Source organism: Erythrolamprus reginae, chromosome 2 (genome assembly GCF_031021105.1).
Source record: "Erythrolamprus reginae isolate rEryReg1 chromosome 2, rEryReg1.hap1, whole genome shotgun sequence".
NCBI classification, from domain to species: Eukaryota; Metazoa; Chordata; class Lepidosauria; order Squamata; family Dipsadidae; genus Erythrolamprus; species Erythrolamprus reginae.
Window position 1 is genome coordinate 71,135 of NC_091951.1, and position 15,952 is coordinate 87,086.

Below are 15,952 nucleotides of genomic sequence, written 5' to 3' on the forward strand. Positions count from 1 at the left end.
CATTCCAAGGCCCGCTCCTCAATCTCGGCTTCTCTTCGTCGGTCCCGTCCCGCCTCAACCGGGACAGCCACGGCCGGCCCGAGCTGGTGGAGCGGGTGCAGCGGAGGGTCCGGGCGGTGCCGGCGGGCGTCTGGGGTCAGCCGTCCCGAAGCGCCCGCTGGGGGAGGGTGGGTGGGTGGCCGGTCGGGCGTCCCTCCGCGGGACAATCCGGCAGCCCCGGGCCGGCAGAGGAGGGGCGGCGTCGGGAGCGCGCCTTCCCCTCGGCCCGCCTGCGGTGCACCAGCGGCGGCGGCGCAACGGGCGGTGCGGAGGCTCGGGACGGCCCGACGGCCTGCGCTGCCGCCTCGGTCGCCCGCGGAGGAGGAGGAGGCGGCGGCGGAGGAGAAGGAGGAGCCCGCGGGCGGGAGCGGGAGGGTCGGCAGCCCCCGCGCATCACCCCAGCCGCCGCCGCCTCAGAGCCACCGGGGCGCCGTGCGAGCGAGCGGGAGGCGAGCGGCAGGAGGGCCGGTGCGGGGAGGGGGGCCCGTCGCCCTCCCCCTCCCCACGGGCCCGGAACGGAGGAGGCAGCGCCATGTCCTATGTCCCCTTCCGAGGTAGGCGGGCGGGCGGGGCGGGCGGGCGACCTTCCCGGGCGCGCGCGCGGCTTGCGCTTTTCGGGCGGGGGCGGCCACTCTCGTCTCCGCTGGTGCGGCGGGCGGGGGGACAGGACGGAGGGGGGGAGGTGGCCAGGCCCCTCCCTCGGCCGCGGGGCAGAGCTTGCCGCCCGGAAGTCGGAGGGGCGACGCTGCCCGCCCGTCCGCTGCCGCCGCCGCGCAGAGCTCCGTGGCGGGGCGGGCTGCGGCGCAGGGCTGCGGCCGGCGGCTCCTCCTGGAGGTTTGACCCGGGCCGGGGCCAGAGATGCTGCGCTCCGCCCCGGGGATTCCGGCGCGCTCGGGCCTGGCCAGGCAGGTGGGAGCCGGCTGGGAAAGGGCTCCTCCGGCCGCCTGGGGACTGCGGCCGTCTTTCCCACGCGCGCGGCTGGCCGGCGAGGCCGCGGCGGAGAAGCATCGTGGCGCTCGGCCAGCTGCGGCCGGATGGCGGCCTCCGGATCCCGGGAGAGATGGTGCGCTCGGGGACCCGCGCCCGGCCATCGGGGCGCTCCGGCCGGCCGTCGCGGCGGGGGAGCTGGCGGGGGCGGGGGCGGAGGGGGGGAGCGGCCGCGGAAGCGGGACCCCCGGGCGGGCGCGCAGTCTCCTGGCCGAAGCGCCCGCGCGCCCCCTCGCAGCTGCCTCGCCCGGTTGCGGCTCCGCCGGGGGCTTCTGACGGCGCCGGAGCGCGCTCACGAGAGCTCCGGCTGGAAGGCGCAGCGGCCGGGCGCCGGGGGCAGAGGGTAGCGGCGGTCCCGGGGCCTCCGGTGCCGACTCCCACGTGCCTCGGTTGGAGGGCGAGCGGAGGGGAGGGGAGCGGCCGTGGGGGCGGCTGAGGTCGGAGGGGGGGGGTGACGGTCGCCCATTCCTGGCCCTCCGTCCCTGGCGCCTCCTGGTGGGAAACGGGCGGGTTTCTTCGGACCCCCCGAAACGCTTCTCCCCCTGCTCCGGCTTTTGCAGGGAACGGTCCGGGCGGGGGCTCCAGGGCCCCCTCCCTCCCCCCTCCCTCCCTCCCCGCCATCCGAGGCCTGCTCGCTCTCCGGGAGAAAGGGAGGGGGCGTGATGTTGCCAGGCAACCCTGCTGAAGGATGCTGGGGGGGGGGGCGCATGAAGTGCATTCTACAAGATTGGCGGTGCTGCACTGCAGGAACCTTCCTCCCCCCCCGGGGTTTCATTCCCAAGGCAGCAGCGGGGAGGGGGGCTGTTCTCCCCCATTTAGTTTGGTGGCGCGGGGGGGGGGGCAGCCTCCCCTGGTCCTGGAACAGCCGGGCTGCTGCTTTCCCGGAGGCGCAGGCAGCCCTCCAGCGGGGCAGGTGGGGCGACGCTTCTCTGCTGCACGGGGGGGGGGGGGCTTCCCCTCCCCGGCCCTGGTGGAGCCGCAGCCCCCTCAGTCCCCGGGCGGCGCTCCTGCTGGCTCGGCCACCGGCTCAGGCCTGGAGCTCTGCGCGGCATCTCCGTCGGCAGCCGCGGGGAGGGGGGGGTCTTTCCTGCCGGTTCCCCCTCCGAGGAGATGCGGCGTTTCCTTGGTGCACATTTGCATGGCAACAGCGGGGGGGGGGGGGCAGAAGCCTTACGGGTGGTGGAGGGGCTCCGGCTTTGGGGACGGGTGGGTGGGGGAGGGGATCTCGCATCCTTTTCAGGCTCCGGAGGGGGGAGGCTGGGCTGCCCCCCCCGTCGCTCACAGCAGCTGCCCGAGGCTTCGGCTGTGCTCCCCTCCGTGGACCGAGCCCCCCCTCCCTTTCAGGCCTCTCCACATTCCCTCTCCGGTCAGTCGAGGCTCCTGGGCCAGGGGCTGGGACGAGGGTCCTTCTCCTGCCCATGCTGTGGGTGGGTGGGGGACGAAGGAGAGGGGGGGTGTTCTCCTCTCAGCTGGACTACAATGCCCATCGTCCACCGAAAGCTTCCCTGAGCAGGCTGTGAAATAAATGCAGCCAACCAAGGGGAAGCCAGGGGTCCCCAAAGTGACCCCCACCCGCCTGCTGAGGCCCAGCACTCTAGCCTGCTACTGTGGGCCAAGCCGGGCAGAGTGAGTGAGTGGGGGGGGGTCTCCTTCCATCTCCTCCCCACTAGGGAACCTCCTCAGTCCTCAGCCTGACCCTTCACCTCCACGGGGAGGGGGGTTGGGAAAGCCGCTGGGGCTCTCTCTAGCCAAGGTCCTAGTCCTCAGGGCCTCATTTCCAGCAGTGGAAACGGGGGTGGTGGTGGTGGTGCTGGCAGGAGTAGCAGCACTTCTGGCCTCCAGTGGTGGCTCACGGAGGACCCAAGCCCCTAATCCCCAGCCAGAGGGGGGCGGGAGGCTCTGGGTGGGGTCTCCTGTTGGCCCCTCTGCCTTGCCAGGATCCAGCGGGGGGCCCCTTGCCCGCCCCTCTGTGTGTCGGGGTGTGTGTGTGTGTTGGTGAATGGAGCCCCCTCCTGAAGTGCCCGTCCCTCGGCTGACCACCACAGCTGAGGCCCAAACTGAGTTTTCAGAGAGGGGCAGCATACAAGTCTAATAAATTATTATTATTATTATTATCACCATCACCATCATCATCATTATTATCAATTATTATTACTATTATTATTATTATTATAATGCCCGTCCCTAAGCGAGACCCTTGCTAAGAAGCATGCTGTGTCCCCCCTGTGGAGTGAACTAGTGGTCAAGTTAGTGGCCCAGTTAGTGGATTAGCCAGTCCGCTCCCCCCCAATGGACTTTGTTGGTGGCCAAAGGGGGCTGGTCACCAAGCGCCTGATTTTGGGTGTCGGGGCCGGGGTGTGTGTGTGTGTGGAGGGGGAACAAGAGCCACGTTCTTCAGTGCCGTCGTAACTTGGGTGGGGGCTCCCTGGACGGAGCATTTCCCTTGGGGTGGGGCTGCCCTTGGAGGCGACCCAGAGATCCAGGCAGGACCCTCCAGTCCCAGCCCACATCCATCTCGAATGGCTTTTATTTTTTGGGGGGGGTTTCAACCATTCTTGACCGTTGTTTTTACTTCCTGTGCGCCGCCCAGCGTCCAAAAGGAATCGGGCGGCTTATGAATCCAATCAATCAAATCAAAGGAAATGAGCCGCCGGTCCAGAAGGGGAGGGGCCCGGAGAGGGGCCTCTGCTTTGTTGTGTGTGGCCCTTCGGTTGTGAAGTCGCACTGTGCCCTGGGCTCACCTCGAGGCCTGGGTTCGAATCCCCGGCTGGCCCACCCGTTTAGGGAAGGCCTGTGTACCTCCCGGTCCGGCTTCGGTTCCCGCCCTTCGGTTCCGGGAACCTGCTAAACTCCCGGCCTGCCAGGACTTTCCGCTCCGTTTGTGTTGAATTCCCGCCTCCACCGGAAGCCCCGCTGACCGTTTGGGGAGTGGAAGGACGGCCCACACTGAGAAGCCTCCTGAATTAATTGACCCAGGTTGGACTGCCCCCTCTCCCCCCCCCGCGGGGTTTGTGGACCCACAGAAAGAGGGCTCTGCTGGGGTCCACCGGCCGTTTGGGTCCCAGGATTCTACTGGTTGAGTTTCTGCCTTGTTTACAAAGACCCCCCCCACACACATACACACATTCACCAGCAGTGCCAAAGTGGGGGGGGGCGATTTGAGCTTTGCAACCTGTTTTGTGTCGCTCTGCAACCAGACCCACGCCTTGTGGCAAGGAGTTCCACAGGTGGATTCTGGGCTGGGTTGTTCTCGTTGTCGGCCAGGGCTGGTCTTTCCTGGGGGGAGAGAACGGGTGGGACCACCACAAGAACGACAGTGGCAGGAACGTGGATAACGACATTGATTTCCCTGCCCCCCACCCCCCAAAATCTCCCATGTCTCTGATGCGAGTCCCCAGGGACCTGGACAGCATGTAAATTAAATGAATTAATAATAATAATAGTAATAATAATAATAATAAATCAACAATAGCTGTGGAGGTGAGGAAGCTGCAGATTGTGATGGCCAGGAGGTCTTTCCCGTTTCTTGTGTTCAGAAGTGGGGGGTCCGGCTGGTCTTGGCAGGACACCCCTCCCCCCCGTCCTTTTCAGCTGTGCTTGAGTTGGGCCAGGAAATCTTCCCTCAGAGAGAGAGAGAGAGAGAGAGAGACTGACTGACCGGCCGACTGATGGACTGACTGGCTGACTGACTAGCCATCTGACTGGTTGATCGACCGACTTACTGGTTGATTGACTGATGGACTGATTGTCTAGCCAAATGACTGGCCGACTGACTGACTGATGGACTAAATGGCTGGCTGACTGACTGGCTGATTGACTGACTTACTGGTTGATTGACTGACGGACTGACAGGCTGACTGACTAGCCATCTGATTGGCTGACTGACTGGCTGACTGATGGACTTGTTGGCCGGCCGACTGACTGGCTGACTGACTAGCTGATTGAGTGAATTACAGGCTGGCCGACTGACTGACTGACTAACTGACTGGCCAACTGACTCTCTGGCTGGCACTGACAGACTGGCCGTCTGGTGGCAGCTGAGGTCTGGCCTGGGTCCCTTGGAGGGTCTCTGCAAGGGCAGCCTAGGTCCAGCAGAGTCCAGGTGGCTGAGCTTGGGGGCTGCTGCTGGGGTGACCGGGTGGGGGGGGCTACAGCTTGGGGCCCTGGCCAGGGTGACGGAAGGGGAGGGAGGCCCTGCCTCCGCCTGTGGGAAGGAGCCCCTGCCCAAATCCTGCCGGAGCCAGCCACGCATTCTCTGGGCCCGGCTGGTTCGGCTGCTCTGGAGGGGTGAAGAGAGTCCTCCGCCCCCCCTGCCCTTGTCTGCCCCCCCTCAATCTGTCTCTGGGCAGGGCGGAGAAGGGGGGCAGCTCCAGGGCCAGAGCGCAGGGCCTGCTGCCCTCCTGGCCCTCCTTTCCCCTCCCCCACTTGGGGGGATGCAGTGGCTGAAAGGGGGCAGTGGGAGGGAGGGGGGCTTCCCCCCAGCAGTTGCCCCCAGGACCCCTTCCTGCTCTGTGGGCCCTGCCCCTCCGCCTGCCTCTAACCCAAGGTGATGGGGGGGGACTGAAGGGGGGAGGCTTAGCTAGAGCTTTGAGGGATCTAAAAATCGCTGCCCACGGCTGAGATTCCCCAGCGGTCAATTCCGGCCCTTTCCCAGCATCCGCAGCCCACCCAGGGTGCCCCCTGGCCCCCTCTCTGCCTGCGCCCTTTGCTGGAGGCTTCTCCCCTCCTCTCCCGTCTCTCCGCAGCCTCTTCTGGCCACTGGGGGGCAGCACAGGGCGGGTGGAGGCCTTACACAACTCCCCGGCTGCCCCCACCCGTGCAGGAAGGCAGGCCAGGCGGATGGCGGCCCCAAGGCTGTCAAAAGGCAGGTTCGGATGGGGGGGGCAGAGTGTGCCGGGGGTCTGCAGAGCCCCTTCTGACGGTGGGGAGGGGGAGTCACACAGGGCAGAGAGCCTGCTGCTGCCCCTCCCGGTCCTGCCAACCTGCCAGGCTTTTGCGGGAGCCCCCAGCCGCCTTGGAAGGGGGACCTGCCTCAGGGGCCCTAAAGGGGCAGCAGCGGCCAAACCCTCCTGGCCAGGAGCACAGTGGCCCCCCAGACACCCCCCAGTGGGCAGAGGGCCCTGTGGGGGCGGGGGGAGGGGACGAGGCAGCCGAGGGCTCTGGAATCTCCTGCGGTTTCGGGAGGGGGCCGGTCCTGGCAGAGCTGGGTCTCCGCGTGTGCTTTCTTGGGGGGGGGGAGTGGGGCCAGGGGGAGGAGGCACCGGGCTGGCCCAGGTCTGCTTGACTCAGTGCTTCCCCTGCAGATGTGCGAGGAGCCCCCGGCGCCCGGGCACAGTATGTCCACTCGCCTTACGACCGTCCCTGGAACGCCCCCCGATTCTGCATCATCTCCGGCAATCAGCTCCTGATGCTGGACGAGGAGGAGGTGAGCGGGGGACGGGGGGCAGTGAATGGGATGGGGGGGTCTCCCCTGAGATCTGTGCGGAGGACCCAGAGCGGAAAGACCGGAGGGGGATCCCCTCAGGAGAGGCGGAGTGGGACCCTGCCGGTCGGGCGTCGAGGGACAAGATGGCTGGGGAAACCACCAGGGGGTTGGGGCTGCCTGAGTCCAGCAGGGCAGTGGATGCTCCGTGGTTGAAGTGTCCAGGGTGGGCCAGGTTCTGCCTCTCTGCTGTGGGAAGCCCCTCGGCCACGTTCCCACATTATGCTGGGCCCTTTCGGTGGGTCTGGCTCAGCCGTCGGGAAGCTCCCGAGAGGTGGACTTATTTACCAGCTGTGCGTGGCCCCACGTTGCTGTGGCCCAGCCTGGTTTCCCTCATTGGCCGACTCTGGATCGCGCAACATATAATTTCCCATGTAAAACACACACACACACACACACACACACACGTATTCAAAGGCAACATTGGGTCAGAATTTCAAAGCAACTTTTGCAGATTTGGGATTTTGAACAAAGGAACATTTACATGTCATTGTATATAGAATTCTGTGGCTTGGGGGGGGGATGTGGCCATGGGGGGGGGACCTCCCTTCTCCTCCCTCTGATCTGGGCTGCTCTCCCCCCCCCCAGATTCACCCTCTGCTCCTTCGAGAACGCCAGAGGGAGCCCGGGAGGAGCAAACTTCTGCGCCGGACGGTCAGCGTCCCCGTGGAAGGCCGGCCCCACGCTGAGCACGGTAGGAAGTGGGACTCTGGGGGGCAGGGGATGCAAGTGGTCGGGCGGGGAGGGGCCGAACCAGGGCTGAGTGGGTCTAATGGAAGCCGTGGGGTTGCCGGGTTGTGTGTGTGTGGAGGGCCCAGAGCCATGGGGTGAGGGGGTGGGGTCACAGCTTCTCCTTCTGCCTCTTTCAGCCCCTCCCCCGCAGGGGTGACCTCCATGAAGCCAGCGTCCAGCCACAACCTCTGCCCCCCATGTTTTGCCTGGGGCCAGGGAGTAAGGGGGTGGGGTGGGGAGCAGCCTCTTGGGGGCCTGTCTTCTGTTAGCCCACCTGTCCAGGTACGGGGGCCCGTGGCTGCTGCCCACCCCTCCCGCCTGGGCCCATGGGTGGGGGACGCTCGAGTGGCAGCCCTGACTGTACTGGTGAGACCCCTGGGGAGGTTGAACCCCATGAAGGGCCCCATGGCAAGGGGTCAGAGGAAATCAGCTGTGGAGGAGGGGGCAGGGGCCACCACTGCAAGACCCCCGGCTGCTGGTCACTGGACCTCCAAGGGGGCCCCTAGGGAGGGGGCAGGGGACGGCCAGGGTCCCAGAGGGAGCCAAGGGCCACAACTCCCCAGTGCGAGTGGGGAGAGGAGGGGCGCCTTGTGTGGGGGGGTGCGGCGTCCTCACACTGGGCCCTCCCCATGTCCTGAGGGGGTCTCTCTCTCTCCCTGGGGAGGGGCAGCAGGTGTCCTCGTGGTGACCCTGGGGGGGGCAGGGGGTCCGAGCAGAAACCCCCCACCCACGAAGGGGCTTCCGCCCAGCCGCTCCCCCTCTGCCCGGAGCTCCGGCAAGGCCCATCCCCCGCCAGCCCCAGCCCATAATAGCCAGGGCCCTTGAAAGGCGCTTGACAACTGTTGCTATAGGGACCATCTCTCTGCCCTCCCCCTCTCTCTTTCTCCCCCCCTCCCTCCCTCCTTCCAGGCCTAGGCAATGGGTGTGTGTGGGGGGTCTCGGTTGAGGCTGCCCCCCCGCCCCCTCCTCCATCCAAGGAGACCGTGGGGCCAGGCCGGACCCCCCCCACACACTCCTGGGCCCCTCCCCCCACTCCCCCCCACTACGGGGTTTAAAAAAAGACTTTTTCCCTTCCCGAGAAGTTGGCTTAAAAGGTTCCCATGGCAACCCCAAAGGGGAGCGAGGCAGGCGGAGGCTGCGGGCTTGAAGGACGGGACGCCCCCTCCTCCCCTTGGCCCGCGGCCAGCAGCGCCCCCTGCAGGGACAGCCCCCCCTCCGCTGACCCCGCCCGAGGCCGCAGCAGGACCCCCGCCGGCCCCATCGCCGCCCCGCCGGGGAGGAGCCTGAGGGAGGGCGCCTCCTTTCCTGCCCGCCAAGGCTGGACGGAGCCTCTGGACGGCCGGACGGGAGCAGCAGGGCCTCCTCCGGGGCGGCCCCGGGATGCTTCCCCGGGAAGCTCCGCCCCCGCGCCTCCCCGGCAGCCCCCGCGCCCGCCCCGCCCTCTGCTGCCCCCGGAGATGCTGCCCCCGACGCCCCCCGCCCGCAGGTAGCGCCGCCCGCCCGCCCGCCCGCCGGGGGGGGGGCAGGGGAGGAGGGCGGGGGGGTCCTCCGCCCGCGCACTCCCGGCGCTGATGACAGCCGCGCGTCGCCTAGCAACGGCCGGCATGCCGGGGGGGGGGGCAGCGCGGGGCGGGCGGCGAGCGAGGCACCAGCGCAACCAGCCGCGCGGGCACCGCAGCTCCGACGGCTGCTGAGGCGGGCGGGGGCCGCCGCCCTGCGGGCCCGCCCGCTGCCCCCTCCCGCCATGGGCCGCCGCGCCCCGTAGCCCCGGGCGGCGGGGGGGCCTCTCGCGCCCCGCAGGTAAGCGCTGCCCTCCAGCCAGCGGGGGTCGGCGGGGCGGCCTCGGGCGGGCGGGCGGGGGTCTCGGGTGGGCCGCGGACGGGCGAGTGCGTGGGTGTCGCGGCCGGGAGGGACCCCTCCTCCTCTCCTCCTCTCCCTCCCCCAGCGCCAGGCGGCTGCCCTCCCGGTCGCTCCCCAACCCCGCCGGCCCGCGACCCCTCCCCGGCCGGGAAGCGGAGGCGGCGGGACCGTCGGGGCCTCGGCGGGCGTCTCGGCACGTGCGACAGGCGCCCCCGCGTTCTCCGCGCGTGGCAGGGCTCCGGCTGTGTGGGGGGGGGGCGCTATGCGGGCACGTGGGAGGAGCGCGAACGGTCACGTGATGCCGGGGGAGGGGCGGGGAGGGGGTCGCCCGGGGGCAGCTGGCCGGCCTTGCGGGGAGGGCGGGGGCCTCATACACGGGGACTGAGGCGGGGGGGGGCTACAAACAGCGCCCCCCATTGGTGCAGTTCCGGGGGCTCCGGGGGGAAGGAGTTGCGTGTGGCTGCAGGTGACCCAGCCCTGGGGGGGTCCAAGGCCTCCCCTCCTCCCAGAAGGCGGGGGGGCGGAGAGTAGGGGGGTCTCCCTTTGGGGTGGGGGCTGCGTCCCCCTGTGTCCCATGGGAGGGGAGGGGGGGCTGCTCAGGCCTTGGGGGGGCAGGCAGGCGGGCACGACAGATGGCAGCAGAGCCCAGTGGGTGGCTCCGCGTTGTGCCAGAACGCACGGGGAGGGGGCAGTGAAGGGGGGGCTCTAGGCAGATCCTGCGGCCGCTGAAGGGCCACAGGGGGCCACTACTACTTCTGATGGGGGGGACGGTGGCCGGTCCGGGTTCATCCACCCCAGAAAGGGGGCTGCAAGTGGGGGGGGGGGGCAGGAGGTCGAAGGCCGGGAGGATGGGAGGGGGGGGTCTCCCCCCCAGGTCTCCTTGCTCCCCCCATCTCTGGCTGAGCAGCCTTGGGGGGCAAGACAGCCTCCAATGGGGCCCCTGGGACCCTCTCGGCTGGGAAGCATGGGGCTTGGGGGGGCTGGGGAAGCCCCGTCCACTTGGCTCAGGGGCCCCTCCGGGGGCTCCATGGGTCAGGTGGGGCTTTCGGGGGGGGAAAGGCCCTTGAAGTGAAGGGGCCAAGCAAGGCCAGTGTTTAAAGGCTCCTGCAGGGACATTCTTGGTGGGGGGGGTATGTGATGGGGGGGGTCCACGATAGGGCAGCCGAGGGAATCGCTCCACGCCAGGCAAGGTCAGACCCTGGTGAGGGCTGGGCTGAGGGGCTCCCCTGGGGCCTTTGTCCTCCCGGAGGGGGCCAGGGGGGGTCTTCTCCCTCTCGCCCCCCTTCAGGCCCCTCCTCCAGAGCTGTTTATTTATTATTTATTATAATTATATGCCAGTTTCATACGTTTAGACTTCAATGCCCCTTTATGCCCCTCTCGAATCGGCCTCTGGACCCCCAACAATCTGGGTCCTCCTTTGACCTGGAGCCGGTGGTGAGGTTTGAACTGCTGAGCCTGCAGTGCTGCCCTCTGCCCCCCCCCCCCGGCTCCCTCCCTCCCTCCCTGTCCACAGAAGAGCATTTAGACTCCTATCTCCTGCTCCCTAGTCCTCCACAGCCCCCTCTAAGCGGCTGACAGGCTCCGCCTCTTGCCCCCCAACCATCGGGCTCCTCCTGTGACCCACCGTGGAAGGACGGAAGGCTGAGTCCACCTGGAGCCGGTGGGGAGATTTGAACTGCTGAACTACAGCTGCCCTCACAGGAACTCCCCCCGCCCCCCTTTAAGCCCTCTGGGGCTTTCCTTGCTTTGGGTCTCCTTAATAAGGTGACCTTTGGCCTGGGCCCTTTGCTGGCCCTGGGGGCTCTTGGGGTCAAGGGGGGAGGAAAGGGCCCCCCAGCTGGGGCTGAAACGGGGGGGGGCTCCTGTCCTGGGGTTGCAGGGGGGGAGGGCAGGGGGGAGGAGCTGGGGGGGGTTTCCTTCAGCCCACTAGGCCTCATCGGTCAGCAGTCGCCTCCCTCTCACCCCCCCTCCTGGGCCTTTGCCCCCTCCCCCCCATGCCAAAGTCCTCCAGTGTGGGGCTGCCCCCCTTGAACGCTGCCCCTCTCTCCTCCCCTGCAGAGTACCACGCCAGCCGCTCCCGCCGGAAGAGTGTCCCGGGGGGCAAGCAGTACAGCATCAACATGGACGCCCCTCCAGCGCCCCCTTTCCGTTCCTCGGTGAGTGCCCCCCTCTCCCTGCACCCCCAACCTCTTTCTCCAGCAGGAGGGAGGGGTCAGCGGAAGGGCCGCCTGCAGCCAGTCCTGGCCTTGAAGGAAGGAGCCGGCCAACAGTGGGGCTGAGGGAGGGGGCCGGAGGAGGAGCTGCCTCCCCCCACGGCCTTCCCCCACGGGGCAGCCCTCCTGCCTCCCCCTGCAGACAGCAGCTGGGCCTGTGGGTGGGGCGGCTGGGCAAGGGTCAGAAAGGCTCCCGCTTATGTCGGCCGGCAAAGCTGGAAAGAGCCAGGGAAAGGAGGCCACCAGGAAAGAAAGGCGGCTTCTGGGGAAGGTGGGGGGCTGGTTTCAGACCAGCGTCCTTGAGCTAAGCCAGGATGGACGGAGGGTCCCCAAAAGAGTCGCCTTCGGTGGCCGAGACTTCCGGTGGACCGAGCCGTCCCGTCCGCGGCTGAGCAGGAGGGAGGGGGCTGGTGGTAGCTCCGACCTCGTCTTCCTGGGGCGTCCGGGGTGTGTGTGTGTGTGTGTGTTTCTGGCCAGCCTGACCGCCCCCCTCCCTCCCTCCGCCTGCAGCAACAGGGTTTCCTCAGCCGCCGACTGAAGAGCTCCATCAAGCGCACCAAGAGCCAGCCCAAGCTGGACCGCACCAGCAGTTTCCGCCAGATGCTGCCGCGCTTCCGGAGCGCTGACCACGACAGGTGGGCCGAGCGGGTCTCTGCTCAGAAGGTGGACGGGAGGGGGCTGACCGGACACTCCCTCCCTCGGGGCCCGGGGGGGACCTGTGGCCATAGTTCCCTCTAAGCTGAGCATTGAGCCATCGGTCACTTCAAAATCATCATCAACTCTGAGTTTTCCAAACCTGCCCAGAAGCCGAGAGGGAAAGAGTGAGAGGGAAGGAGAGAGAGAGGAAGAGAGAGAAACAGATAGAAAAAAGAGAGGAAGGAAAAGAGAAAGAAAAAGAATGGGAGTAAGGAAGAGAGAAAGAAAATCAAAATCTACTTTGAAACCAGCTCAACTATTTAAGTGGCATTTTGATATTGATAGAGTTGCCCTATTATGAGCTCACTGTTATAGACACACAGTATTTATTTATTTATTTATTTATTTATATATATAAATTTATTTATTTATTTATTATTTCTGTGCCACCCAGTCCCAAAGGGACTGCCGCTCAGACACTATACTTTTCCGCCCACCCCCCAAAAGAATTAGAGGGAAGACTGCGGCTGTGGCCCTTCTGGCTCCCCTCTGCCCAGCCTGCCTCCCCCCCCCCAGAAGGCCTGGGTGCCCTGGTTATTTTTAGCACTTTCCTTCCTTTCCCCCCCCCCCAGCTGACGGCAGCCCCGACACGCAGGGGCTGCCTCCACTTACGCGGCTGGGCTAAATATATCCGGCTGGGGGCGGCAGCTCCGAGCAGAAATGCCACGGGGGGAGGGGGGAGCAGCCGCACACGGACTCTGCCGGCTCCCTCCGGCAAGGGGCTCCAGAGCTCGGCTGGCTGTGCAGAGGGCAGACCCGAACCCTGGCCCCCTGTGCCCCCCCCGGAGGCCCCAGAGCTCCCCTCCCAAGGCCGAGGGGGGCTCCCCAAGCCTCCCCTGTCCTGTGCCCCCCTCCCTCCCGCTCGCCTGCCTCACCCCCTGAGGTCCACTCCCGGACTTCCTGCGGCTGCAGAGATGCCCCTGTGGGGGGCCGAGGCCAGGTACCTGTGCGCGAGGGGTCGGCCGAAGCCTGGCTCCCCGTGGCCCCCTCCCCACCGACCGAGCGTGCTCCTCCCCCCCCCCTGCAGGGCCCGCCTGATGCAGAGCTTCAAGGAGTCGCACTCGCACGAGTCCCTGCTCAGCCCCAGCAGCGCAGCCGAGGCCCTTGAGCTGAACCTGGACGAGGACTCGCTCATCAAGCCCGTGCACAGCAGCATCCTGGGCCAGGAGTTCTGCTTCGAGGTGCGGGCGGGCGTCTGGGGCGGGGGCTTCTGGGCACGTGCAGAGCGCCGCTCACTCCCGCCCGTCTCTCTGCGCAGGTGACCACGTCTTCGGGCACCAAGTGCTTCGCCTGCCGCTCGGCTGCCGAGAGGGACAAGTGGATTGAGAACCTGCAGAGAGCGGTCAAGCCCAACAAGGTAAGAGCGCCCCCTGGAGTCTGCCCCCCCCCCCCTTGGCCTTTTGCTTCTATGGGAATCCGGGACCTGAAGCGGCGGGTGGGGGCCGTGGAGGACTCTGCCCTAGGCAGCTTGTGGGGGGGGTTCTCAGTTTCTATCCCCAGTAGAGGGTAGAAACAGCCCCCCCCAACCGGTTGGGGCAGCACAGGAGTCTCTGGCGTGAATTTGTGCCATGGGGGCTCAGACCCCGATGGGCCTGCCCCCCTCCTTGCAGTGGCCACTGCTGACGGCCAGGCTGGCATGGTCAGCTAGGTGTGATGGCCGTTTCCTTCTCCTCCTCCTCAATGTGGGAAGGGGACTCTGCGGCCGCTTTGGAGCTCCAGCCCTGACCCCTGTCTGCTCGGGAGGAGGGCTGCAGTCAGTCTTGCAAGCCGTGCTGACCCTCTTCTTCCCTGCCACTCGCCCTGCCCAGAGGTCGGCCGTAATGGAAAGGGGGCCCTGTGTATTTTGCCCCGAGGAGAAAAGCTTCCGCCCAGCAGAGCCGCACTTAATTTTATTTAATTCTTAATTTATTATAAGCTGCCCAACGTCTTGCGGACTCTTGAGGGGGGGGCTAAAGGGGAAGGCCTCATTGTCCCTCTCCCACCTATGTCATTTGCCCCCCCTCCTTTCCAGGGGGATTTTCCAGGTGGGGCCCAGAGTCTTGCCATCTCCCTGCCCCCTTGCTGTGTCTCTCTGAGGCTGGGGGGTGTGGGGGGGGGCAGGAGATCTCTGTTTGACTCACCAGATGTGCCTTCATCACCCTCGAGGCTCGATTACCACAATGCCCTCTACATGGGGCTGCCCTTGAAGAACCTTGGGAGACTGCAACTAGTCCACCATGCAGCCACGCCAGCTGTGATGGGTGTCCTTAGATTCACCCACATCAGTCCAGCGCTCCACGACCGGCACTGGCTGCCGATTGGTCTCCAAACGCAATTCCAGGTGTTGGCTATGACCTATAAAGCCCTACGTGGCATCGGACCAGATTATTTACGGGATGGACTGTCTTCTGTCCCACAGGTTCGATAAGTGACCGATTAGGTCGCACAGAGTCGGCCTCCTCTGGGTCCCGGCGGCCAACGATGTCGACTGTAGGGAAGAGCCTTCTCTGTTGCGGCCCCAGCCCTCTGTAAACCCCCCCCCCCGAGATTCGTACCGCCCCCCCTCTCCTCACCTTCCGAAAGGCATTGAAAACACACTTATGTCGGCAGGCCTGGGGACGTTGAGCGATACGACTGTGTGTTGTTTACGGGGTGTTTTAGAATAATCACTGTTTTATTTTTCCTATTGGAGGATTTTAACTTTATGGGCAGCATATAAATTTGAAAAATCAATCAATCCATGAATCCCCATCGCCAGTGGGATGGGGATCGTCCGGGATGAGTTCTGCCCCATTGCGAAGTCTGGGGATGAAACCTCTGACCTTCTGGTGCAAGAATACGGTGGAGGCCAGGAGCAGCGGGGTTGGTGTCCAGGGGCCGGGGGCAGCCTCTGCCGAGTTCGCTCGCCCCTCCCTCATTCCCAAATCTTCTTCAGAAAAGCTCCCGGTCAGACGAAATGGAAAGGGTTGCCAGACACTCAAAAGACCCTCACCCCGAAAAGCCACAAGGGGCTCGTCTCAAAGCATTGGAAATTGGTGACTGGCACCGATGGGACGGAGGGCTGTGCCCCAGCTGAACTAGCCAGGGGGAGGCTCTTCTCTCCGCCCCCTGGCAATGGCTGGGCCGGGCAGCCTGGGAGATTGACTCTGGCGGAGTGGCGGGGGTCGGGAGTGGGAGGCCCGGCTACTGTTCCCGCAGCAGCCCCAGGAACGAGGGGGGGTTTCTGCGAGCATCAGGGATGAGGAGTATTGAGTGTGGGTGCTAGTGGCCACGGGGGAGGGGGCTGGGCCGAGAGGAAAGGAGGCCGGGGGCATCCCGACAAGGCTGCGGACGGCTCCAGGGTTCCGCATTGCAGCTGTCATCATCCAGATCCGCGGCCGCCTGCCCCCCCCTGGTCTTTCGCAGAACGTGGGAGGTTTCCCCTGCAGGGCAACCGGGGAGCCATTCCTAGCGGTACGGGTGAGGACGCCACACCTGTAGCAAAACTGGAGCTGTGTGCGCAGCTTCGGGTATCTTGCATGCGTGCGCGCCTCCCAGCGAGATGTTTCTTCCTGCACACGCTGGAGGTCAGGTGTTGGGCCTGCCCTGGGCAAGGGGCGTGGCCGGCCTGTGCGAAATCCCCCCTGGTGGAGACGCTGCTGCTCCGTCCATGTGCCGACGGTGGGTGGACCAGAAGCCGTCTTGGACCACATCGTAGCCCTAGATGTCTGGGGGGACGGACGACATCTCCTCTTGTGAACCCCCAGCTGGTGGGAATTGAACCCCTAGAAGACAGTCTGCCGGTCTTACCTTGCACCGTTGAGGCAGGGTGAAGGGAGATCTGCTCCGAGCGAGGCCTTGAAACAGGCTGTTCCCCAGCAGTGAGGGGCAGTGGACTCAGGACACCTGGAGAGCAGTTCGAGGGGCTGCCACCAAGAAGAAGATGGAGGGAGTCAAGAGGAAGCAACGGGTAGAAACTAAACAA

General features: G+C 66.0%; 1 protein-coding gene across 8 annotated transcripts in view; it reads left to right on the plus strand.

Annotated features, from left to right (window-relative positions):
- The first annotated feature begins 498 nt into the window (after nt 1-498).
- Nucleotides 499-15,952, plus strand: part of SYNGAP1 (synaptic Ras GTPase activating protein 1) — a 175,820-nt gene continuing 160,366 nt past the window's right edge. For 5 of the 8 annotated variants that reach the window (XR_011557817.1, XM_070736943.1, XM_070736944.1 and 2 more), the window contains exons 1-7: nt 499-593; nt 6,330-6,451; nt 7,097-7,202; nt 11,159-11,256; nt 11,824-11,948; nt 13,037-13,190; nt 13,268-13,366. Coding sequence is in view for 7 of the 8 variants with exons in the window: in XM_070736943.1 (XP_070593044.1) it covers nt 572-593; nt 6,330-6,451; nt 7,097-7,202; nt 11,159-11,256; nt 11,824-11,948; nt 13,037-13,190; nt 13,268-13,366 (726 nt within the window). In the remaining variant the exon portion in view is untranslated. Of the gene's footprint in view, nt 594-6,329; nt 6,452-7,096; nt 7,203-8,612; nt 8,727-8,955; nt 9,041-10,742; nt 10,761-11,158; nt 11,257-11,823; nt 11,949-13,036; nt 13,191-13,267; nt 13,367-15,952 lie in introns of those variants that run through there. The other 3 variants (XM_070736946.1, XM_070736947.1, XM_070736948.1) reach the window with 3 other exon arrangements.